The sequence below is a fragment of the Cephus cinctus genome, unplaced genomic scaffold (genome assembly GCF_000341935.2).
Source record: "Cephus cinctus unplaced genomic scaffold, Ccin1 Ccin1_scaffold2579, whole genome shotgun sequence".
Lineage (NCBI taxonomy): Eukaryota > Metazoa > Arthropoda > Insecta > Hymenoptera > Cephidae > Cephus > Cephus cinctus.
In genome coordinates this window covers 40,743-66,378 of record NW_014334302.1, presented here as the reverse complement: position 1 = coordinate 66,378, position 25,636 = coordinate 40,743, and the positions used below count along the sequence as shown (strand labels likewise).

General features: G+C 46.7%; 4 protein-coding genes across 9 annotated transcripts in view; 2 read left to right on the top strand and 2 right to left on the bottom strand.

Annotated features, from left to right (window-relative positions):
- Positions 1-14,338, bottom strand: part of LOC107274258 (WD repeat-containing protein 47) — a 35,895-nt gene extending 21,557 nt beyond the window's left edge. The window contains exons 1-3 of one of the 2 annotated variants that reach the window (XM_015753222.2): positions 14,208-14,338; positions 3,068-4,368; positions 2,619-2,973 (exon numbers count right to left, since the gene is read on the bottom strand). In XM_015753222.2, coding sequence (XP_015608708.2) covers positions 2,619-2,973; positions 3,068-4,368; positions 14,208-14,323 — 1,772 coding nt within the window. In that variant the 5' untranslated portion in view covers positions 14,324-14,338. Of the gene's footprint in view, positions 1-2,618; positions 2,974-3,067; positions 4,369-10,420; positions 10,865-14,207 lie in introns of those variants that run through there. The other variant, XM_015753221.2, reaches the window with a different exon arrangement.
- LOC112495346 lies at positions 182-2,552 on the top strand. The gene is made up of 4 exons (XM_025091523.1): positions 182-409; positions 887-965; positions 1,056-1,100; positions 1,271-2,552. The coding sequence occupies exons 1-4, from the start codon at positions 208-210 to the stop codon at positions 1,344-1,346; spliced, it is 402 nt and encodes a 133-aa protein (XP_024947291.1). The 5' UTR covers positions 182-207; the 3' UTR covers positions 1,347-2,552.
- LOC107274259 lies at positions 4,435-7,634 on the top strand. 2 transcript variants are annotated; one of them, XM_015753229.2, is made up of 5 exons: positions 4,435-5,263; positions 5,340-5,774; positions 5,880-6,075; positions 6,155-6,696; positions 6,763-7,634. In XM_015753229.2, exons 1-5 carry the CDS (start codon positions 5,240-5,242, stop codon positions 7,378-7,380), a joined length of 1,815 nt encoding a protein of 604 aa, XP_015608715.1. In that variant the 5' UTR covers positions 4,435-5,239; the 3' UTR covers positions 7,381-7,634. The 2 variants fall into 2 exon arrangements, with proteins under 2 accessions (XP_015608715.1, XP_015608716.1); XM_015753230.2 differs by lacking the exon at positions 4,435-5,263 and having other exon boundaries at positions 5,378-5,774; positions 5,884-6,075.
- Positions 14,339-14,430: 92 nt separating the features above from the next.
- The window catches only part of LOC107274254 (E3 ubiquitin-protein ligase MYCBP2), a 48,774-nt gene continuing 37,568 nt past the window's right edge, over positions 14,431-25,636 (bottom strand). For 2 of the 4 annotated variants that reach the window (XM_025091519.1, XM_015753211.2), the window contains exons 30-43: positions 25,128-25,350; positions 24,633-24,995; positions 24,318-24,524; positions 23,760-23,965; positions 23,539-23,710; positions 23,066-23,417; positions 22,762-22,942; positions 22,490-22,680; positions 21,511-21,740; positions 17,648-21,433; positions 17,233-17,457; positions 16,346-17,118; positions 15,886-16,256; positions 14,431-15,809 (exon numbers count right to left, since the gene is read on the bottom strand). In XM_025091519.1, the coding sequence (XP_024947287.1) occupies positions 15,694-15,809; positions 15,886-16,256; positions 16,346-17,118; positions 17,233-17,457; positions 17,648-21,433; positions 21,511-21,740; positions 22,490-22,680; positions 22,762-22,942; positions 23,066-23,417; positions 23,539-23,710; positions 23,760-23,965; positions 24,318-24,524; positions 24,633-24,995; positions 25,128-25,350 (7,396 nt within the window). In that variant the 3' untranslated portion in view covers positions 14,431-15,693. The remainder of the gene's footprint in view (positions 15,810-15,885; positions 16,257-16,345; positions 17,119-17,232; positions 17,458-17,647; positions 21,434-21,510; positions 21,741-22,489; positions 22,681-22,761; positions 22,943-23,065; positions 23,418-23,538; positions 23,711-23,759; positions 23,966-24,317; positions 24,525-24,632; positions 24,996-25,127; positions 25,351-25,636) is intronic. The other 2 variants (XM_025091520.1, XM_015753212.2) reach the window with 2 other exon arrangements.

Here is a 25,636-nt window from a genome sequence, read left to right as displayed (position 1 = left end):
TGAACATCGAATAACGCAGAGCGAGCATTGTCAGGTGAACGCGCGATCAGCTGGTGCACCAGTGCAGCGTTCTAGGCGACGCACCAGCGGCACGATCTCTTGTCTGGACGCCCCCCTCTTCCTTCGCCTTCCTCCTGCCGCCTTGCCGCAGCACCCCGACGCCGTGGGGTCCCTGCTACAGACTTTCAATTTTCCAGGAATTTCGCGATGCACGGCGCTCCGATCTGCGCGAGAGACGGAGCACAAGGCTGCCTCTCGGCAGCCTCGGCCGGCCGAGCATCTGGCAGCTGCTGTTGCATCGCGGCAATAGGAGTCGACATGTCGAGTATCCGTTATTTCTTAGGTCGAGTACACGACGTCATCGCGAGTGGACGAATGAATTCGCGACTTGAACGCCAAAGAATACGCGGTATATTATCGAGACGGCGTGACCCGTCACGCCTCCTCAAGGAATTCTCACGTCAGACGCGATGCGACACAACTAGGTATCAGGCCAATTATTCTTCGGCAATTTATTCGACTGCCGCGTCACGATGATATTTTACTTCGTCTCGGTGGGATGTCCTTCGCTAGAACGGAAATCGCCTAAATCTAATAGATTCTCAAATAGAGTGATCGATTTAATAGGATGATCGATGCAATAGCGCTTTGCCAAATATTTTTCTCATTCTATTGAGAACCGTTCAACGCAATTATCTTAATTTTTGATCTTTCGATGAAATTCTCTCGGCCACAAGATTCCGGTGCGTCGCATTCGTACTAAATGATTTATTTCCCACTAAACTCAGGAACGCGCTGTACAAGCGTTTCCAATTGTAAACCGACGCGCGGCATGTTATTTTAATTTTTGACTTTTTTTCACGTTCCGTCACAATCGTGACTAAAGGGAAGAGAAGGCGTGAGGTTTTCCACAACTTATCAAGTAACGAGCCACATGTTACCAAACTCGCTGGATCAGAATCGATGTATGGCTAATTTAATTATTCTAATGAGCCGCTGCTGCAACGGTAGCAACTTTATTGACCAATTTATCGCACAACGTGCGATACGTGCAGGCACAGTTCTACGTTCCGTCGTTTTACTACGTCGTGGAACGATGGGTATGATCGTAGGTGAACGCGCACAACGGGACTCTCTCCAGCCCGATTTGCGTATTTCAAAATTTCCCGTTGGCGGACAAACTCTGCCTTCTGTGTACTTTTATACGGGAAACTCTCGGGCTGATAAAACGAATATCATTAAGTTGGATGATTTGGCCATTAACTTTCAGCTTCCGCGGATATGGCATGAGAGCACAAAAGCACAAAGGCACAAAGGCACAAAGGCACAAAGGCACGATTGGGTGACCAGAAGTAGTGCTTCGCAGTCCAATGACGGTGAGGAAGGCACCCGTAGCAACCAGGGTTATGGTTGTCGAGTAAGGATAAAATAATCATGTAAGGGCTATAATAGAGCTACAAACTAGCGATTTTACGTCGCGTACGTAAATCATTGACGACATATTGCCGACGACTAATTACAGAAGACATCGCAGTCATGGCACCTAAGGCATTGATAAAAATGAGGGTTCTAGTGGATCTGGTATTGCTCATCCTCTCCTCCATAGAGTAATGCATCCTGCGTACGGTCACGGCCAGAGAAACGCTCGCGCGGATCGTGCCAACGAACCGTATCAAATTTTTCCTCGGGCCTGCTGCTTCCCATGCGCCTCGGCCCAGGGCCGGGCCGGAGCCTCCTCTACATCGAGTCGCTCGCAACGCGTTCCATAAGGCGCAGCACAGCAAGTCACGGTTCGAAACTTTGACGCACGCCGCTGGCATTTCTGGAGGGGGGAGGGGGGCGGCAGCACTTGGTGCTTCACGACTCGTGACTCGTACTCGGAAGTCACTGACACTCGGTTGCCGGTAGCTTCCTTCCACAAGTTAACGCGTATGTGATCATGTCATACTAGTTCTTTACTAATCGTAGGTTGTAGGTTTATGGCTGTGGGCATTGGTTTGAAATGAGATTTCCAAGAGCCAATAGATGACAAAGTGGCACGCTGCATCTGTCGAGAAGTCAAATATACTGCACCGAAAATATCTCAATGTAATAATTGTAAGAAAAAGAAAAAAACACTTGTCGAAAAACATTAACCGAGCCCGACTGTAAATAGGTGATGGCGATTTCAACGAACACTATCTTCTTTTGTAGTTCCATTATTATAAGTTTGTGAAGCATCATTGTCTCATTGAATAATGCTGCTTTAGGTTTTCAATACCTACAGCTGTGATAATGTAACGCGCTACCCAGCCGATTGAGATGAGCGAATACGCAGTAACGATAGGATGGCGCCACTTGGTAGAATTTAAGAACATAATCCCCGGCACGAGCAGTGCAGCCCATATGGTCTATCCTTAGATGGTGCAAACGCTCACGTACGTTACAGCATTGTATACATTGTCACCGTGTCGGTAATGTGGAGTTGAAACGCTGAGAGTGAGCGAGAGCGAGCGAGCAAGATAGATAGATAGATAGATAGATAGATAGAAATAGAGAACGAGGAAGAGGGGGGAGGGAAGGGAGAGAACAATTAAGAAGAAAAGCGCACAGATGCAAGGAAACAAACAAATACAAACCCCGTCTGATCAAGCTGAAGTCTATTGTCAGGCAATTGTGCAGGAAGTGGAGCCGACAATTGCCTGACGAGTTCATCCCGTTCCCTCTCCTTTTGCTGTATAGTCTCCTGTAGTCTCTGCTTCTGTTTCTGGTACTCCTTGAATAGATCGCCATTATAGCTCTGTTCCAAACGATCTCCTGGTATAGTTCCTCGAGCAGCAACCGAGCTAGGCTCTGGAATTTTAGCGACGATACCACTAGGCTTTTCCGCCAAGGAATCCCTTCTGGAACTTCGAGCAGTTGATGGGGCTGGAGATTCTCTACCTGGGACTCGACGTTCCGGTGTGGACGCCGTAGAAGGATCCGCTTTAACACCTACGAAAGAACACAAGAGAGTGAAATAAAATATGAGTCACCAAAAAGAAAAGGAGTCAAGATAGATATATTTCTATAAATAGTGCTAATATACCTTCGGGACTTCTTGAGTGTCCTCGTGTCCTAGGTGGGGCTTTTGGCTGCGCGGCATTCGTAGCTTCTTGTATCGACGGTAACTGCTGAAACTCGGCGTAACTTGAGCTGAGAAAGACATCGCCCTCATTTTCGAAAAGTCTATCGACACTCGTATTCATGATCTTGTTGTTCTTGAAGCCAGTCAAATGAAAACTGGCGAAGGAAGATCTGGACATGGGATTGATGTCGCCGGTCGAGAGCGCCATTAACGCGGCTGATGGGATGGGGGTATTCTTAAGTCCGGGACTTCTGGGACCGAGACCTGCCTCCAAAGCAGGCACCAGACTTCTCGACATCATGTCGGCAGCGGACCTGGGCCTTGTGAATGGCATCGCACTGTGAGGAAAGGTTTTTGGCTTTATCGGTGTAATGAGCATATGCTCTGTCCATGAGGTCTCGAGGGAGGGACGCTCGAGGCGTTCGACGTCGACGTTAAGCGTCCTCTGAGCGAAGGGGACGGCGAATGTGTCAGGAGGGATGCTCTGCAGCCAGGAAAGGAGGCTAAGATCGGAATCGCTAAACCCAACGGAGCCATCGAGGAGTCTCGAAAAGCTCATCTCCACCTGCTCACTCTCTTTCGAGCCAGTCGCTTTAGCCTGGCAGTAGTTGACGCAGGACTCATAGAGAATGCCTTTGATGATCAGCTGGATCAGTCGATCGTTCTTGGCGGAAGTAACAGGATTCGAGAGGTCCGAGGTTTTTCGATCACCCGGCAAGAACTTCTCCACCAGAGGATGAACTTCTCGGAAACACTGGACTCTCGCGTTGCTCGGATTCCAATCTTTGTACTGAAGGTGATCCGTTAACCGGGGCAGCGTCAACAGAAGGCAGAGGCTGCTGTATTCCTCTTTCGAGGGTGCAACCTTCTCGAGGTCGCTGAGAACTTTAACGACCTCCTCAACGGCATTGTCCACGCTACCGTGGACTCCAGCTATCACATTCGCCTCAGACTTTATACAGAGCAATTCGACGTATTTGTGTCTGAGTATCGAGTAGGTAAACTTTCGCATGTCAAAGTCCGGCAAGGCCTCCAGTGGCTGAATGAACTCGAGAACATCGTCCCACTGCCCGTCGAGGATGAGCTGACGCAGGAAGAGGACGTCGTCGCTGTATTGTCCATTTATCACTCCTGTTTCCCGCTCCAAGGACAATTGGGAGATGTGTAGATCCCGACTGTGAAGGAATTCGAGTGTCAGCCGAACCACGTCTTCCTCGCGCAACGTCAGGTGCGCCGCCGGCATCACGTACCGAATACGCAATCTGAAAATCAAAAGTACTTTGAAACAAGGTTTCTCATCGAGAATCTTTAGGGTCTGCGAAAAAAAAGGTTATCAGTTTGACCCCGTGACAATTACGAAAAATTGTCTGAAAATGGTTGAAAGCCGGTTGAATGCGGGTACACGGGCTTGCGAAATAATTTCGCGGGGAATCCGCTGCTTTCAGCGCCGTAACGCTCTGCCGTAAGTTATTATCCTGAACTCATATTTCCGAGAACAGCTGACACATTGTTCTGCCGGTCAGCGACGCCGCTCAGTTGCTAATGGTAACTCGCCGATTTAGCCAGAATTCTGCGCCTAAATCTAAAGTCTAAGGGGGGTTCGGAGGCTTTCATGCTCTGCGAACATTGTCGAAGTGTTGAAGTAATCGTTGAAACAAAGGAAGATTGGAATTCCTGAATTAAATGGCGAATTGCTTCAACGTCACAAATCGCTCCAGCTGATGGGAATTGAGTGCATCGAGAACGATGGTCAAATTGCCTGGCATCGATTAACGGGAAGTCGCGATTCTTCAGAAACGCTCTTCTTTGGCTTTTACGACGCAAGATAGAAAATTGGTAACGAGAGCCATGCAAAAAGTGACAAAGACTGATCGATCTTTCGTAAAGACATCATTAGAGCAACTAGCAAAGTTAGCTGCTTCTCTGTCTCTCTTTTGATCTCAATTTACAACTTTACTTTGCGGAATTAGCCTGCCCTACATGGCAGATTTGCAACCCGCTGAAACGGAGGAATTTCAAGAGCAGGAATTTGGCGTCAGCACCTTGCTCAATCGGCGAAGAACAGAGCCTTTAAAGAAGCGCTGCCGGTGCCGATCAGTTTGATTCGAGCAGTTGCGTGGATCGCAAGACAATATGAAGTCGGACTCACGAATGCTGGTACGTTCAAATTGTATCGATCACTCGCTCAATCCTACATCGTGTTTCACATAAATTTTGACAATTTCTTCAACAGGCACAGCTTTTGACAGTGAGCTTTCTCATCCTGGTGGAAACGAGTGCCGATGTTCTCGTTCAACCCGGTTACCATCAACCTGGATTAAATCAAGGGCACCAACGCCGACAGGACTCGAGTCAATACTTGCCGCAGCAATATTTTCCACAGCAACAGCAACAGCAACAGCAACAGCAACAGCAATGGCAACGGCGGGACTCCTCGAATCCGTACCAGTCGCCGTACACGGCGGCAACGAATGCTGCAGACCAAAGGGTGTCAACGTCTTTGGTATCGCCATTTCTTTTACCACCTTACGTATCGCCATTCGGTGGTATCGGGCCCGCCGGAAGGATATTCTCGTTAGGACCGCTGGGCCTTCAAACACTGAGATTTGGCGCTTTAGGAGGATACGGGCTCCCCCTTCTCGGGAATCCACATTCACAGAGTCATTTGGTGAGTCTTCAGGACGATTTTAATCTCACGATCAGCTGGTCTCACGATCGGGATGCGAAATACCTCATGCACGCATATTCCATGGCGCGTTCGTTATTTTTCCAGGCAGCACGTTCTCAATTTCCAAGGTCAACCGACAGACAGCTCGAAGCCGGAGCTCTTGGGCATGAAAAGAGAAATGACACATTATCGTCAGCCCCTTGGAAAAATGATGATGTGGCCTCGAAGTCGTCCATGAAGCCTTTCAGCGAGAGTGAGCGGCGTCCCGCGTTTCCAATTTCCCAAGTGAACAATATAAATGGTAAGTCAAGTGCCCTGCTAGGACGACACATCCTAGGAAATAAAAAGAATCAAGGTTCTATCTATTTATGTATTTCCAGAGCGTACTACAGGCTGGAAAGGAAATGGGAAATCGGACCATCAAATAGTGGGCGGGTCGTTGCTCGATCCTTTGGGTTTGATTGAAAAAACGGAAAACGCGATCGAGAATTTTGGCGAGCACTTGTCCCCGACCTTTAACCCTATTGGAGTTATAGGTGGAAAGAACTCTCATTCGAATCTTCCTGCGCCACCCGCACCATATCTCTGGAGAGAAGCGGACAATTCGCAAATTCAGCAAACTCAGAACGCTCCACAGAACGTTCCTCTCGGATCGCCGGGCAACCCGAAAAGTCAAACGAAGCAAAGTCCTCTCTTAGGATCGAGAGCTAATTCTACGGATTCCCAGGCATCTACGCTACATCAAGAATCTTATCGTCCAACTTCTTATCAGAGCGTTCTTCGAGAGTCCAGTCCGTCCAATCCCGTGGGCTCTCCTGCAAGGCTTGATGGAGATCTGGGAGGAGAGAAGCAACGACATCGGGTAGATTCGTCCGCGTGGCCTTATCGTCAGAGAACTTTGGAAAATCCAACAACTTATCAGGTAAATTGCAACAACAAGATACTTCAGTTAAGACATTCGCGTCTAATACGTCGTTTTCCCGTACAGGATGGAAGTGCATGGAAAAACGGACAAGCTGCCCGGGGCTCGGATTCAGCGGGAGACAGGGCGAGTGCGTACAGGGGAAATCCGGTGACGGGGCAAAGTTCCACAAGCTATCCCAGCAACCCCATTGGCAGAACTCATCCGACAGCAGTGCGCTATTTCCAGCCCGACGCGGGCGCGGCCTCTCCGTTCTATGGGAATCCGAGCTACGGCTACAATAAGAACGCCAATGCGCAGGCAGTAAGTCCTAGTCGGACGGGACAGAATCGGCAGCTTGGTGGGACCCAGCAGAGAACGACAGCTGTCAATTATCCAGCCGAGTCGTCATATGGACCGAATAATGCGGAGATGGCTGCTAGTCGCAGGGAAAACATTCCTGCCCAGTACACGTCAGCGTCTCAGGGCAGAACAACTCCACTGTTTCAGGATTACGAGTATTCACGACCATTTTACGGTTACGGTAATAGTTTTCTTCCAGGAAGACTTGACAGATTTGGCTCAACTCTTTCTCCTCCATTCTCCCCACAAGCTTGGCTGCCACGACCTTATAATTTTTACAATGATCATGTATTCGATGATATTGCCGATTTCTCATATCGGTCGTATCGGCCAACATTTTAATTTATACGATTTCATGAAAATTATTTAAACGCAAGCTAATGCACCTTGACTTTACGAGTATTACGTCTTAATAAAAATAGCTATTTCTAAGAAGCACCTGCATGCGCTCATAAAAATATCAATTCCAGCCACTTTTAACAAAGTCATTTTCCCATTCACGATATAGTAGTGATTAGGTGTATTTTTACTCAAGAAGACTACTTATATTTCTATGTATTCGAAGGTGCAGAATAAAGAAGGAAAATTAAAGAGGATCTTTCTCTGAACTACTTACTTACTGCCTATCCCATTCAAAAATACGAGACGAAATTACTTTCGCAGTTCAATATTTTTTTTTAGAACTTTTGATTTTCGTCAATTTGTAACATCGAACATTCAATGAAACGGATTGACTGTGCTCTCTAACCTTGCACGATGTGGGATGCAACAAGCAAGACAGCAACGTTTTGGATAGTAATAGCATCGTAAAAAGAATAATGTACACGCATACAATGAGAATTTACAAACTGAAACTTTGATACGGACCGATATTGCATGCAAACGAACTATAACCAAATTTGTGAAATATAGGATGTTGCGTTTGGCAAGAAACAAAGAGTTGCAAAGATGTAGATTTCAGGATAGTTCAGCAGAGCACACTGATATTTTAATATTCACGAGTAATAAGGAGGGCCGCGTTTCTTGAGAGTGCATTCAAGAAAGGGCGCAATTAACGCCAGTAATGGATGTATTCAAGTTCCACTCTTGACCCAAGCAAAGAAGACAAGAATCACCAGCAGCGTTTGACCCCGTGTTTTCTCAGTCAGCGCATCATCGATAAGTCATAAGCCATAAGGATGGGAAGAAACGGGAGGCCTCAGAAAAGCTCTTCCGCTCATTTGAAAAATCGTCGTCTTAACTCCAGAATGAGTCTGACAGACGTATCCATGATAGGCATCGACATATCTAAATAAAGAAATGTAAGAGGCATTCTAGGCTTAAACGCAGGTTAAACCAACGCACCGGGAAACTAATAATAATAGAGAGAAAGCAGGTTGATGCGTGGGGTGTGTGTGTGTGTGTGTGTGTGTGTGTGTGTTTGTTAATATCCACGCGTGCCCGTGGATGATTCTTCAAGGACAGCACAGGACCCCGAGCAGAGCAGCCGCCGCCGCTTTTCGAACGAGAGAACATAAATAGGCAACTCGTACGGTCGGCGCACCGGATCGTTGTGTGCTCGATAGATCGTTTGCGCGTAGAAGGATCTTCTATAAGCGACGGGTGACTCGCTCGCACCGCAACCACAGCTAAAATCAGAACGAGAAGCAAAAGGAGAGCGGGTCAGGCGCGCAGGCTTCGTTTTGCGGAAACATTGAGGAAAGGAGAACTTGTGAGCGCCAGTCGAGTCGAACCGCTCGAATCTAATTCGAATCGAACGAAAGATCGATCGAGATTACTCCGCGCGCGATCAACTTTCCTTCAACGCGACAACGATGCTGCGATCTTGTTTTCTCAAACAATAAAGCTACAATAGCTTCAATCCTTTGAAAGTTGAGCTGCCAACATTTCTTGCTCTCTCTCTCTCTCTCCCTCTCTTACGAAAGCATTCGGCCGATCGAAAGTAGACTAAAGTAGCTAATAGGATACGGATACGATGGATACGATTAATACCGATTAATACGCTCAATACGAATGTATATGCTTACATGCGAGTAGAGACATGGGCGTTAACGTAGATAGCACATTCGCGATTCCGACAGGATGTCTCCATAAGATTATTCATGGTTGACGATATAGCTGAATATCGGTTAGAAAATTATAACAAAATTTCCCTTTCCTGGTTTTCCTATACACGTTCGTGCAAATACGGGAAATAATATTTTTCACCAGTCAAAGCCGATAACCGAGCGCGCTGCTTCGCATCCTCTAAGGATTAAAAAAGAAAGTCAATTGAAGGTGGGCGTGGACTCCTGGTGCATCATCGTTTTGGGTAAATAGTAGAAGCTCGTACTGCTTAGCGTGAACGATGGACGATCACCATTTACTGGAGGTAGCACATCAAACGCACGGGATATCTTCAGTGTCTCTTGGAAAGCACTAAATTGGCTAGTTCCGTATAGTATATATACATATACATATGAGTGTGTATACACTATAGTATAGTATAGTATAGTAACGGCTCTTCCTAACCAGCCTCATATAAGATTCCGTTGCGCCGACGAGACGTTTTCGTTGCGGCCGTCGCACATAGAAACACAGGAGGCTCTTGAGCCCGCAGTCACGCAAGCCAGCACGCGGCAGCAGAGACGACCGAACGAAATTCATTCCTACAGGGGAGAAGATAAATAGATGGGAAAGCGGAGGCCTCCAACTGGTCGCTCATTCCGGATGGAAGAGACTCTCACGAAGGACATCGCCATAACCCACCACGTAAAATAATCTCGTAGCAGCTTCGCGCACCGTAGGATAATTTCTCACTATCAAAGTAAAAGTCGAGGATACCGGTTCGCCGTGGCGTGACCTTTCCGTGAGCATGCAACCGGCGCATCCGCGCGGAACTTGAGTGGCATCAAGTTCGCGACTTGGGAAATTGAGGAAGAAGACAAGAAACATTTGAGATGAAATTCGATGGGTCGTTGGAATTTGTCATTTGTCGCGCGCGTGTAAACGCGACATGCAGCCCATCGAGGCTGCAACCCAAGGACACATTTCAAAGGTTCACCTTCTTCTCCGTCCATTAAGTCGACTGCACTCGAGCGAGAGGACTTTCGAGGGTTCTGCTGTCGTGTCACGATATAGCGGCGGCGGCAGAATGGACTTTCGCGCTTTTGCGAAGAAGAGAGTCGAGACTGGAGGATGATAATGCGAGTGAGCCCTTGGGCGCTCTAGCTTTGGGGCAACGTTCGTTCCGGGCTGACTCTCCGCTCTAATTGTGATTCGCAATTCCGTTCCTGAAGCTGCGCACCGATTCCTTCGCACAGAGTGTCCTTAATTCCGTTAATTCCGTTAATTCCGTCAATTCCTCGGATTGGCCATCGAAGGAAACGAATTGATTTCATACCTTCCTAGTGTATCCTTCGAATAGTCTTCAATGACAGGGAGGAGCGATGACGTGACGACCACCATCGTAAGTACCGTGTTCCATATCAAATACCGTCACGGGACTCGTTCTCAAGTTCCAAAGCGACACATCGTAGCGCACTGCACTGTTGCAAGCCCAATTACGCACGATTGGTACGGCTTCTAGCATAGCATAACGAATCAGCAAATCTTTCAAACGTGTATTCTCTTCCGTCCTGGCTCGACTGACTTTCATCAATTTGACGAATTTTTTTTAGAATCTCGTTAAACCAACTGATCGAAATAATACATTGCACTGAAGAACGAAGATTGACAATGACAATTTCACTAAACACATGCCCATTCGACAGAACGCACGAAAGTAGCTTTGCAAGCTTCCAGGGAAACAGATGAATCGTCTCCAAGAAAGATGAAAATTCAATGAAACTGAATGGGGCTCCGTGGGAGCATTTGAGCACTTCAGCATTTCAGCATTTCAGCATTTCAGCATTATAACCAGTGCAATGGGAAAAGTGAACCTCCAAAACTTGTGTACTTTCTGTGGAGTTCCTAATGAACTGTCTGCGCGCGCACCACTGTGGAAGACGAACGTCCGGCGTCCGACTGCGTCTGCTACACGCGGTACAGTAGCGGACGCGGAACGTTCACCTTAGTTTGCCTCCTTTAGTTTTACGCACGCGTGCTGCCACCTCCTCCAGTACGTCTCGCTCCTACGTATCTCTGCTGTGCGCGCCTAAGCGTGCTTTTCGAAGATGCTCCTCGCTCCTTCCCGTTCAGGTAGTAAGTAGGGCTATGCGCTATGCGCTATGCGCTATGCGCTATGCGCTATGCGCGCCTGCATTTCGCATCTCACTCTAATTTCATTCGCCTCGATAAAGAGTAGACGCACGCGGCACGTCGTGCACTTCGCTAGGAAGATCAAGTCTTCGAGAGCCTTGAACTTGAATCGACTAACCCACTTTCGAATTCCAAGCAATCCTCGAGTATGCATCCACAGCAGGCAGAGTGCTATATCTTTTTTCTTTTCCATTTGAACTTTTGTCCAATTGGCTCTCGACCATTGCCGCTAGTCGGTATTCTCGCTATCGGACGTCCCTGCACCGTGTTTTCACTACAGTGCCCTTCCTTGATACATAATACAGGCAAGTTCTGGATTATGATCAAGCGAGAGTGATACTCTGATCGATCCCTGTATACATATACAGGAGCATGATTAAAGTAAGGTAAGCAACCGTGTCGTTACCCTCGGCACAATGTGGATTGATTACATACTCGACTGCACGGAAGATTCTCACGATAAGGGCAACTTCTCCCGTCGAGCAGCCACTGACATTGCGCTATTTTGATAACGAAGCCAACGTTTCCCCCGTGCAAGACGTCTTGACTCTACATGCTTGATAAGTATCCAACGAAGGATACTTCCGTGCTGGCTATATATATATATATATGTATATCCCACATTGAGAAGGGATGCGCACGAGGTGTGCGAGTGTGTGACGAAATCTGCAAATCTCTTGTACTCTACTGTTGGGAGTGTGTGGAGTGTGCCACATGCCAACGACGTGAGACGTGGCACAACACGCCTCTGGAATCTTAATCAAATAAGCCACGCTTCTTGCCGGCACAATAATAATGGATCGCTGAAAGTTTTCGCATAATATTGAGTTCATATGTTGGATTAGAATGTTAAAATGCGAGAGACGTCCTTTATCGGGGAGACAAGTCAGACACAGGTATCAAGCAATACACGATTTTTGTGCTCAATATTATTTCTACAAACTAGAGATACCTGCCCTGCTGTAACAAGATAACTGTCACGAAGTTGTTGCCCGTCCGTAATTAACGTGCGGGAACCGGCCACTGGTACTTAATAAGCAACTCTTAGTTATATCACGGTCCCGCTTGACGTTAAGTAAATCTTAATTTATCTTTACCATATAATTTTTCTTTATGAAAAAGCCTTCTAATCCATTGACATTCAACATGACTCTACGCATTTTTTTAAAGAAAGATACGTTACGCTTAGCAAACTATTTAAAAGCAACGGGACTAATAGGGAACGGGAGACTCGGTAATTAAAATTAATCGAATTCTATATGTTCGCGATTGAGAACTGTTCGTTCTAGCGATCGTTACTCAAGGAATAGAAGAAAAAAACGAAATTAACCAGATTTCGAAAAATCAGTGTGGCATTCCGTAGATATGGCCTACTATTTTACGCAAATAACTATACTATGTTCTATCTATTCATTAAAGGTATTTTCACTAATAATGATTTATTCGACCTGTAATTTTAATTTTTTTTTATGTTCAAAAACAAAACAATTTCAATACCTGACGAATCGGCGTCTCATGTGAGTTTCGATCAGCAATCTTAGCGTCCAGCTAAAGAACCTAAAGCGCATCAATGGCTATTTCTCTTTTATCAATATTCCATTTATAGTTTGAAAGCAGCTTGTCAACGTGATTGTCAAACCACATGTGATTCACGTTACGCGAGTTCATGCAATTATAAATTATAACAACGGCAAATGCAGATGTTGAAATAAACGTTCGTCTAATGATAACCTACAAGCAGAGAGGCTATTTCTTTTCGCCACCTGCTGATATACCTAGCACGGATGCTCGAATACACCAACACCTTACGACCTATCACGGACACGGAACAGCATCCTCCTGTTTACAACGCGTGAGATGCGTCAGAACGTATATACTCTACACTTGCCGTCGCGTGTGCGCACGTGTCCAAATGCAGGAGGTTCCACGTGATATGGCTGTCACGAAATCACGATGAATGACATGGAATGAGACTCATGGAGACTCCCGCCTAGTCACAAATTCAAGAGTTTCGTGTAGTGTTGAAATTTTCATAAACGAGAGCTTACTATGTCGGTCCATGGAAGATTGACCGACATAGTGGATGATCATTATCTCTCACCCTACATTTTTTTATAATTTGAACAAGTTGCACGTTAAAATGCTACAGAACTTGTAACACAGGTATTATTAAAAGTGATGAGCAACGATGAGCAGCAACGGCTGCAATCAAAGAGAACAGCAAAAATCAAACGATATCGGAGCTACGAAAGAACCGTAACCTGAGACTCGATAAAACGACATTTCGGGAGTCTGATCCTCTTACTTGAAATTACACTATTCGAAAACCGGTTCGCAAGGGGATTGATTCACGACTAACGTTTAAAATAATCAAGAGGATGGCTTCAAAGATTATTGACCTGTACGTGGCGATATTGAGGTTAACTTTTGCACTAGGAACGTCTGGCTATTTGTATCAACGAATTCAACTATTCGTGAACAACATGAACAACAACATGACTAACGATGAAGAATCATGGGACCTATTCAATTATTCACTGTACATAGGAGCAGCAAGATCGTTCATTACTTTTTCATTTTGATTGATTATTTTGCGCCGCGTGGATCGAACTTTTTAGTCGTATACAATCGACGTTACATGGTTTCTCGCATTGGAAGTAACAGCTACAAGAGACTCTGACCTCGGGAATGAATATTTTGTTGGAGGATGAGCGAGCAATTAACTGCAATTCGCGTTAAAAATAAATAGCGAATTGACAGAAGGGTGTCTCAAAGATGCGTGGGAGACGACACGATTTCCTCTACATACTTTGTTAACTTGTTGAACCTGTTTCCCACCGAGGATGGTCTCGCGAGGCGTTACCGGCGGGTTTCGTTGATTAGAAATTACGTAACTTTTGTTGCACAACTTGTGAATAAAGGCTACTTACCGCTGATTAAGGCGAAAAACGTCAGGATCGCGCGCGCACACACACACGTTACACTGGACTGCTCCCCGCAAGCTGCCACAGACTACAGCACGGTGGCGCTGCAGGCGGCCCGCCATATTGGATCAATTCGTAAACGACTGAAAAGCGCGCTGACCAGCTTCTTTTAGTTGGAAACACTAGAAGGATTGCAATCGTTTGGATAAATAATAATTTGACGATGGGGTACAATTATTAATCTTTGCTCTCGTTTAATATCCACAAAATTGGAACACAGATCGTAACAAAGAGATATGGACCGACATAATTACATCCGCAACGTTTCGTTTGCATTCTGGCAAACGCATTCGTTTCACACGAAATCATATCGTTACGCTATAACTAGAATAAATAATGAACGATGCACGATGAGGCGCACCAGTTCTCTGGAAAAGTATAAAACGAATGAAATGCTGACATAGGAAATGCATAAATACAATTCATCTTATCGACAATGAGCATAATTATTTTATTAACAATTTTGATTTTATTATTACTCTTGGTTTAATTTTGTTTTTCATTTTTTTATACGACCACTGCAATATTTCAATTACCCACTCGCTTCATCCTCACGTTTATTAAATATATGTGTATGTAATAGGTATGCAAAGAATATGGTCGTATGAATAATAAATAATCTATTATTCCTTGAAGCAGTGCACTTGATTAAATTCATTTAATTTCAATAAGGATTCTAAGACACGATGTAAAATTTCATCATAGTTTCCTGGAAATATGTATAATACTTTTCCCTCCTTCCCACGCATATATTATCTCAAGATTAGACCAAGTGATGCATAAACTTTAAGATATCGCGAATTATTCAGATGCTTTTTTTTCATCAGTCGATGCTCGAGATTCAATTCCTTTGATGCCTTTCGGTCCTATTTTTCAGCTTTCTAAATTTACCTCTCTTGTGCCGATCAATGATATTGTTAATAAATGTCTGGTGTGATATTTAACAGTTTCGGCATTTGCACGGTCGTTTAATACATTACGATTTTTCACATAAGATGACACTTGATAAATCTGGACCTGACACCCAAGCAAATTAGAGATTGTTCATAGTGATGATTCCGATCTTCAACTATATTGAAGTGAGCTTGGCACACTATCAGTTTGGTGATACGAGATAGCGTTCGTTGCCTCCCGGTGAATTACATCGCGCAATCTATACGACGCTTAACCTCAATATTTTCAGAGTTGTGTGATTTGACGGCATAGAATGGTTTAGCACTTCGTCTTATAAAAGTCTGGATCTTTTCATTCGACTACTACAACTAAAGCGTGACATTTGGAATGCAGTAGAGTCGAATAGAATAAATGCAGATCGATACATGTCAGCACGCTAAGGAACTATTTTAAAGTTTGCTCCGTTTTTTCAACACTTTCACTATATTGTATACGTGTTCTTCGAGCATAATTTCCACAAAAGTTGACAAGTGGAAGATTAGAAGGTGTGCGCGTTACGGCAAATTCCGCAACCAAGTGCGAATTCCTCGCCTGTCTGTGGGTGTTTCACGTGCAAAGGACACTCATCGCCATCAAGCTGCTTCCCCTTCGGTCCTAAAACGCATATATGCAATATCTCGTCAAGGAATCTCGAGAGAAAGGCAAGATTTCTCTCTGATGTTTTTCATACCTGCAGGACAGGAAGGTAACTCGCTCTTTGGTATGTTAGTGACACGCTGAAAGTCATCGTGACAGGGAGTGCAGAAATGCGTGGTACCAAAACAGAAAAAGACTGCCACCGAGCAACAATATCGACACTTGTACTCGAGAAAGTCCGCTCCGTGTTTCGGGCACATCTGAGCCCTTGCCACGTCACTGCAGCCACCGCAGACCAATTCCGTGGGATCGAAAGATTCGCCTCCTAGTTGAGCGTCGCATCTTGCCTCGCCGCCGTAATAGGCCTTCTGACACTTGTAACACACGTAGTAGGCGTACCGATCCATGGCGTACGTGGCTGGATCCTGATGATATCGACCGCCGGGAGCAGTCACGGCTTCGGCTCTGAAATACGAACACGCGTATCGTAGATCAATTAGATCGAGTTACAATTATCGTAAGGCTAGATACAAGTTTACGAGGAAGCGTCGTACTTATGTAGGCCTTCGTATTCCAGTCTCATGAGGGCCTTCCGTCGAACGTCTTCGTAAAGGTCCTTCACACTGGCCAGCTGTTCTGTTAATGCTGGATGGTCCATGGACAGTTTACAAATTGGACATAGAGAGAATCCGAAGGTTATTCGCGGTCCTACCCATCTTTTGAGAAGGACGTTCCTGCAGCAATGAAGATGAAAAACATGTCCACACTGAAGCTGAATTGCCGGAGCGCATGAGAGCGCTTCCGTAAAACAAATCATACACATGTCATCGGCGTCTTGCTTCAATTCGCTTCCAGGCAAACACCTGTGAAGGCAGGGCAGACAGGGACGCTCGTTGACGACTCCGCCGCATATGTGTCCACAGGGGTGGACCTTGTTACAGGCGTTTTTCGCGTGTTCTTGACAATCATGATCGGCGCATATGTTCCCTATCGCCAACAATCCGGTGTTGCCAGTCGTGCCGCAAAAACGGCAGACGCCAGAAGTAGCCCCAGCCGGTTTACGTGGTGAGCCATCACGAAATTCTACGAGGGCCTTTAAAGTTCGACTGTCTGCTAGAGCCAGGATCCAGAACAGTTTCGTTCTGCCACAGCCTTCGTGAAGATCCACGCGAATTGCTTCCTCCTCCTCTTTGCATACTTGTCTCACGTGCATTCTCGTTCTCCTATGAAGATGCAGCACTCTGTCGCAGTCCGCGCAAAGATTTCCGCAGACGTTACATTGGATGATCGCAGTGGTTTCGCCGTCATCGTGATTACAGCAGGTCGGCTGAAAGGAGAAATTTCAGATTCAGCAGTTAGGAGCATCCAATGTGACCGGTGGCGGACCATAAGGAAGTGGCAAGGGAGAATGTATGTATTTTTGCGCTTCGCAGTAACTCACCCTAGGAGGAGGTGGTTGTCCGTCAGCGGCACTCCACTGACCCGACGAAAGTCTCTCGACGTGTTCTGAATCTAAAACGCAGAGAGACGAGAGAGCCAGCCAAAGCGTAGGAGTGTGAAGACACTCGCCAGGATCTCGACTTTTCTCTTCCAGCCTGGTCAAGTTTAGGATGTTCTCTGCTATTGCGGCTTTGGTCACAGCTGCCCATGCTTCGGACAACTTACCCTTAAGCGAGACAAAGGCATTTCAAAAGAAATTCAAAAGAAAATCAAAAGAAAAGAAGAACAAGCAATGTAGATCAATGTAGATATCAATGTAGATCAATGTAGATCAATGTAGATCAATGTAGAAGAGCGTACAAGAGAAATCCTACTACGTCGTCTTCTATATTCGAACGTTAAATACAAACACTTACCGCAGCCATGTCCTTCAGTAGTTGAATTATAACTTCAGCTAGTTTCCGCGTCATGCAACCTCGTAACCACCACCTCGTCCCAACAAAACTCTTCGGATGTATACTCGTCGCAAGGGAAACAGTTTGCAGCGCCTTCCCGTTGCTCTCCTTTCCTTTAACCTTCACCTGGACAGTTAAGGTCTTAGCGATACAGCTCAGGAAAACATCGAGTATTCCGGAGGAGTGCTCGTTAAATTCAGGGCTCTGAGTATAGCCGTTGTTAGCGACGGAGACTATGCTGAAATCCGAAGGTGGAAGCCGATCGACGCTAACGACACTGGCTAATGTCTCGGGTTTTATTTCCGGCAGTATTCTCCTAAGCAGCGACGTCACTTGGCGCTGGACTCTCGCCGATCCTGTGTGCAACAAACTGAGCAGGTCTTTCAGCAGTCCGTACTGATGGGAGAGGTAGTTCCTGCCGACGGAGCTACCGCTCAGAGCCAGCACCATCGAGAGCATCTCGAAGCAATAGGTGTCGGCGGCCTTTGGCAAATCGCTGCCGTCGCTGAGGAGACTATTGACAGGGGTAGGGGAGCAGAGCAACGTCTCCCACTCTTCTCTGAGACGGATCGCTTCCTTCCGGATGGCCTGGACGATGTGCGCGCACACTTGTTTTTGCAAATGAGTTAATTTACTTCTGCTAAAGAGAATGCCAACCATGTGCTCGCGTAGGTCGTTACTGTCGTCAAGATCCTCGTTGCTGATCTCCGCGACTTCCATAGTCTGTTGCTGTTCGCCTTGTATAAGCTTTCCGAAGACTTGAGACGTGATCAGCCGAAAGACTTTCAGGGTCTCGGCTTCGCAATTCTTCTGCTGAATCATGAGGGAACTGTTTTGTTTGCTCAGCCTCAGGGATTCACCCTCGATCTCCCCCAAGACACGTATCTGTCGAACGCGAAGCGAATTATCCGGACCTTTAAGTTCAAGAGCCAGGATCACGTGACGCGAATCCGTGATTGGACAGTTAATCCAGCCAGCCGATCGGCTTTCAATCTCAACGCTCCTCAGTTTTATCATCTCGTCGGCATTGACGCCCGAGTGGAATGACACGCTTGAGACTTTGTGGGTCAAATCCCGACAGTTGTCGATATGAATGTAGATCATTCGGGGAAAGGAGTGAGCGCCGCATACGATTGTTATTATCTTCGTCTTATTTCTGTCCTCGTCCCCGGATTCCCAGAATGTTTCCGTAGAATTATCGGTAAGGCTGCCAATCATGGCTTGTCTGCTGGAGGCCTTGATCTCGACGCCTGTTGTCAGGTCCTTTAGGATCTCGACGCAGCAACCACTCATCTGCTGGGAGAGCGTCGACTGATGACTTTCGTGCATGCTTACAGTGATGTCCTCTTCCTCTTCGGAACGGGACAGGATTTTACTGATGTTGCTGAATACGTGGCTTCTGTGCAGGAACATATGATCGGCCGGTGTGAACCTTATGCCCCAACAGCGCACCGCCTCTTGCTGCAGCGGTGATCCTGCCGGTAGTAAGAGCATCAGGTCGGCGATTGTTTGTAAGAGAGTGTGAAAGGCTGTTGGCAGAGGATTGGCTGCCTCCCCTGCGATCACCAGGTCACTCAGCGGGTGTTCGCAGACGCCGATCGTCTCGTGATCCTCCTTGCGCTCAATTCTGTTGTCCTCCTCGTTGACATCGGGCGTGTCGGGAAAGGCTGGCGTCAACGAAGCTACGAACCACCACAATAAATCATGAAGGCAAATCGATTGGGTGACACTCCTAAGTAGCCAATTGAGTGCCTGCATGGCGTAAACACGACAGGCGGCCCTCCTGAGGGCCTGCTTCATCGCCAATTGAAGATGCTGAAGATTGTGCTGCTGAAGCACGAACAGCATCACTGGCCTCATCAAAATCTCTATTCTGTCGTTGTTCGCAATTTCAGCCTGACTCTTTGAGACTATCGCCGATTGGTCCATCGAGGGAACAAGCTTCTGCAGCGCGGCGGACGGATAGCAGAGAAGAGAGGAACCAGTCTCGTTGCTCATTTCGCTGCTACTGTTGTTCCTCTTCCGCATCATGACGACCCTGCCGTCGTTACTGTTCCGTGCCCATGGCGCTCCTGTCGACATCGATACTGATCTGTGGAAGATTCCTCGCCCTTTTCCGCTCTCGCTATCGCTGTCGCTCATAGGACATTCGGAAAGTGGCCTTCCGTTTGGGGTTCCGAAAGTACAATTTCCTTCGTACAGATTCTGCTGGGCATTCTGACGTCTCAGATTTTCCTCGTAGTATCTCTCATCGTGACTTTGCGAGTTGTGAATCCCGAGAGCTCGAAGACACTGAAACGGTCCTGGCGGAGGAAACGGTCCAGCTGTTTCCGGCGGGCTATAATTCTCTGCTACCGATGTCAACGTCTGAGAAGGTCTTCTCTGTTGCTTTGGAATATTTACGCCGGATGCACTTGCCAGATCCAGTAGGAACATTGCATTATTCTTCATGATTATATGGGTCTCGTTACCACAAGGACTATTTATCGGTGATAAGGTCTTGTTAGTCGCGCCCTTACGCCTAGAGATACCACCGCTCAGGAGCTTCTTGCCCAACTTATTCTTTCTTGTTTTGAGATACTTGTTACGGCACGTGTCGCAAATCAGGTACCAGGAACTTCCGCCGACACCGCCGTCTCCGCAATTACCTGCCCAGCCGACGCAGTAATTGCCGCCGCTGTTGTAACCTTTACCACCAGCATGCCAACCGCAGCCAGGGTGCATCATTTTCATATGATAGGTCACTGGATGGGGAAACATGAGACCGCACAATTCGCAAGTAGTTTCCAGCTCTATACCTCCTAAAGCTTCGACCGTTCCTCGTCCCGCAGGCTTCCATTCCTTTTTCTTCCTACTACTTGTTTTTCTCTCGCGGTCCTTCAGCTTTTCCTCTCTCGGACATTTTTCGGACCCACCTGCACTTACTCCAGCATTCACAGCTGCACTTCGTTTCATCAGCTTCATCGTTTGCAACTGGGAAATTGGACTTGGCAGTACCGTTTGTTGTTCCACGGCTTGCAAGCAACTCGTGCTCAATTCTTCCCAGAGGAAGACCAGACTCTTCAGAGCTGGCGGCAGAATGGCGACGGTGTGGAATTCCGGAAGAGACGTCAGTTTGCCGCTAGTTGGTTGGACTTCCTCCTTTATTGGAATCTCTTGCTTCTTTCTGCTACGATTTGCATTGGCATTCGCTGCGGATCGCGTCAGAGTCTCCAGTGTGCTCGGCTGAATGTGGAGGTAGTTCCCGGCGTTACTCACCTCAACCGAGTGTCTCTGACGGGCCTTCTGCTCCTTTGTCAATTCCTCTTTGTGCTTCTCAGCGCTCTGAACGAGGGCTTGCCTTGTCACGACGAGAGCACCTTGCTTCGGGAGGCTCGGGTGGAATTTGAGGAAGCTCGCGCAGGCCATCGCGTCATGAACGATTCCTTCATGCCAAAGGAACGCGGCGAAAACAGCTCTGAGACACTCGGCAACCGAAGGGCTTATCGCTTCTTTGACCTTCTCTTTACTGAGATTAAGGGCTCTACTCGTATTCGGTGACTGATGGCTATTTGCCGGAGACATCGCCCGTTTTGAACGCGTTTTCACTCCCTTCCCGTGGTCTCTGCGTGTTAATTTGGGCGAGTGACGTTCCTCCCTCAGTCCGGACGAACCGATGCTAAAGTGTCCTTTCATCGCAGTGGCGACACTTTCTGGACTGGTTTGAGTTTGCGCCTGAGACACCTTCCGTGGGCTGTCCTCTGAATTCTGTAAAACGTCAAATGTTTCTACTTTAGTATCTGATCGAGGATCAAGCTCTCGGGATTTTAAATTAACGAACGCACCACGCGATCCTTCTTCGGCGTAGCCGGTGGACTGGCTATGCTGCCCTCGGAGCGCATGTGCAGCGAACTGCAACTGGGACTCGGTGAAAGATCCCGCGTATTAGCTGTCGTACTGATCCCACTCGGAGACTGAGACGGGTCTCTCGTGAGGCTGCTTACCAAAGCGCTGGTGTCGCTCTGGGTAGACCCGCGACGGTGAGAAGTCATGCTGTCGACCATCCCGCCCGAAACTTAAAAAAATAGCACGGCAAGCATTAAATTAGTTGAAACTTAAGAACCGTTCAGTGCTCTTACGTACTACGTATATGTATTGTGGAAATGATATCGCTATACTCTCTTGTGTGCATATGAGGTATTTCGACATTACCAAACTATACTATAGTTTGATAGTATTCTCATTTAGTTGTACACTTTGACGTATCACACACACACACACACACACACAGAGTAGTTGGAATCGGCTTTTGCAAACACTGACACGTCGAAAGATGTCTATGATCAATACCATTGTTTCTCTTGAACAACAAAGCAAGCAAACAGATGGACGAGCACTAGCTAAGAACGGGGGGAGCGAGTAATTGATTAATGGCAACTGGCTACAACCTGGATCCAGCCAGCGACCAAATCGTTAGCACTATGTAGTCGCAATGCATATTCTACCTATTATTCGATCTAATATTCGATCTGAAAGATCCATAGGATCCATTAAGCTATCGTCGATTCTGACAGAGCTCCCCGTCAGAGCTCTTCGTTTCTCCACCTCAACTGTCAGGTCATAACGGCTCGTCGATTCTCGGTGAAAAAAGAACTGGTTTTACGTTATCGGTGTCGAGTAAAGAAAATACGTTACGCCGTTTAGAGGTGATGGTCCCAACCGAGTATTATACCTGATAGGTCAAGCAAATAACCGTGAAAGTTTATTGCGGGTAATTCTTTTCCTGTGAGGATGCTTCTGTTATCGTAATTATTGAATACGTACCAGGTATGGGGACCGGACTAGAGGACCGGCTGTGAATTCGTGGAGACCCACCTTGGGTGTTTTTCGGAGAGGAACTTCTGGACATTCTTCTTGGCGTTTCCGGTGGCGTGGTCCCATTTCCGTTGGCGCGACTCTCTCCGATCGCCTTAACCAATTCCTTAACGGACACGCCGACGAATTCGGAAAAATCTCTGTGGGAAACCATGTTCATGCTTGGACTTGACACTTGACAAGTAGGAGAATTCGGAATCCAATGAATTGTTGGTGCTTACCGCCCCGGAGAGCTTTTCTTTTCTCCATGAGGCTTATCGTCACCACGTAGCCACTTCTGAAGTGCGCTAAATTTTCCACCACCTTCGCGCTCTCGCTCCTTTGTCGTAGCTTTTTCCTTAGGATGTGCTTTTGTAAACTTAGGCGAGACATCGTTTTTCTCTAGCGTAAATTTGTCGCTACCTGTGAGCCAAGGAAGCAAAAGAGTAACATGTGGTTTACCGCATTAACTTCGGGTCTGAACGTGAATAGGATTCAGGATTATATTTCAGAAGATAAATGGTTATCGAACATGTCGATAAGTACCTGGTGAATCGTGCTGACTGTAGGATCCGAATATAAAGGGGTTCGTATTGGCACCCTCCGCAGACATAGCTGTGGTCGGACTAAAGTTCTGTGCAGTGAAATTGAAACCATCATGATGACTTCCAGAAGGGGCAGAAAAGTCGAAGCCCTTGTGACCCGGGGAAACGGTCGAGAGTTCCGGTACCACAGGTTTTTTCTCGACCAGATGGTTTTCGAGTCCTGATTCTAGCTTCATGTAAGCCACTCCGTGTCTGTTGATGGCCAGCGACCAGGCCTCGCCCTCCGTGTCGAAGCAATATTTGCTCGCGAAGTCCTCGTCGATGCGCACCCAGGTTCCTTCATTGTTTACGAACTGCAAGTATCCATGGGTAAGTTCCCTAAGTTCCCTAAGTTCCCTTCAGCCGCGCACTGCATTCTCCCTATTATGGTCAACAGTCGACACTCCTACGACATGCTCCTACGATATCACTCACGTATTCTTGGATGGTCACGGTATTGCCAAGAGCAAGCATTCCAACTGGCGCAGCTTTCAGGCTTGGTCTACTCCTAATGTTGTGCCCCGACGCTCCGCACTTTACTACCACCATGCTCCGGCCACCTTCGAACGTCACGGTTTTTCTCTTACTGAAAGAAAACGGGGAGGCACTTGTCGTCAAATGGCCAATCAAAAAATCGTTCTTCAATAGAAGCTTACTCTTCGTTGACATCCGTTCGCTTGCGCATCATCGTCTCCTTGATTACTTTATCCAATATCGACTTGGGTTCCTCTACCGGTAACAGTAATGTTTTGCCCAAGTGTTGGTTGTACTGGAGACACCAGGCTTCGAGATGACCGCTGTTGCAGTACTCCTTTATGGTGTCTGCGTTAAGGCGCAACCACACTCCGTCGTCGTTATGAATCTGCAAAGAAGGTACAGTCGTATAAACATAAAGTTCCAAAAGTGCCCACTAAGTTTCGCAAAACTACAGGGCAACGAGGCAACTATCTTGTGGCCCGAGTAAAGAAACTATTTTATTAAATTATGACGAATTATTGATCTAGAATTATGATCAAAACCAACATCACTGTCATGAGACTGCCTAGGTGCCAGAATTATGCCATATACTATATATGCCCCAGCCTCATGATAATGATGTTAACCGTGATCATAAATCTATATCAAAAATTGATCATACTTGTATCTATTATCGTTTTATTCAAAAGGATAGACATAATCCAGATGTATAGAATTTTCTCATGGTGACAATTTACCTCATCGATGAAAGCGATGGTGCCATTGACTGACACAATTCCGATCTGCTCGCTCTGAAGCGAAGGATGAGCTCTGATTCGTAATCCAGCGCTGTTTTTTGCGACGAACTTTCGTAATCGGCTAGGCTGCTGCTGAGGTTTCTTAACGATATTTTGTATCGGTGGCTGCATTCCCTGCGGTGGTTCCTTTACTTCAACCTTATAATTCTGTAAATAAATTATTCATCAGTTCTTAGTTCTTTACTCTTACGACTATGACACGTCGCACGTTAACAAAAGTAGAGAGTAACCGAATAGAGATTCGGAATCACTTACATCGTCCATGCTGTACCCATCAACCGTGATCAGCATAGAGTACCATCCAACAGAAGCCGGGGTCCAAGTAGCGCTATAGCTGCCATCCCCGTTTGGCCTTACTAGCATACTCTCGCTAGATCTTCTGACAGCCGGTGAGTTGAACCTGAGTTCCTCGAAGGAATAATTCTGATAAGCCTTCATGATTGTTATTGCGTAGAAGCACAATTTATTATTGATGGTGACTTCGTAAGGAACGTCCAAGGATGGCTGAGGATGCCCTCCGAATGTCATAGGATCCGGTTGTGAGATTCGGCGCATTTTTCGGGCCTGATCCGACTCCGATATGTCCTTCTTGTCTATTGGCACGGCCTTCACCTCGATCTGACAACATGAAGGATGCTGTGCAGTTGCAGGTCAATAAGTGTGGTATGTACGCTCGCGCGTAAATGGAGAGCGGAGAATAAGCACGACGGGGTAAGTAGGAAAATAATAAAAATTCTAGATGGAGTCTACCTTCAAACCGGGGACCTGTACAACTTCTCCGTACTGGTCTCTCGTTAGAACAGTGACAATCGCCGGCCATCCGCATTTGATCTCGTCCCGAGAGTAGAGGGCCTCGCATTTTGCAGGATCCACAAAGCTGTCCGGCTGCAGCCATCGGGCCAAACGTCCCCCGCTCGTTCCGGCCGAGCAGGACACGAAGTCACGGAGGAAGAGTCGCTCGTTCGAATGGCAACTGAAATTACCAAAGAACCACTCAACATTTCGAAATTTCGCAACAGATGTATTGTCATTTTATGACTCTGCAATTCTCTTTCGTCCGCATTTCTCAAGATTTATCCAAATTCATTAAGTATAATGATCAGGTTTCTACGGGTCAGGGCTAAAGCGGTGTTAGCTGTTAAAACGATTGACTAGCGCGTTCCTTTAAGTTTTACCAATTAGTCACTCCGTGACTATACGTAAACGTTAACGCGCGCTGGAATCAAGGTCCACGCGATTACGAACAGACTGTGTGTGGC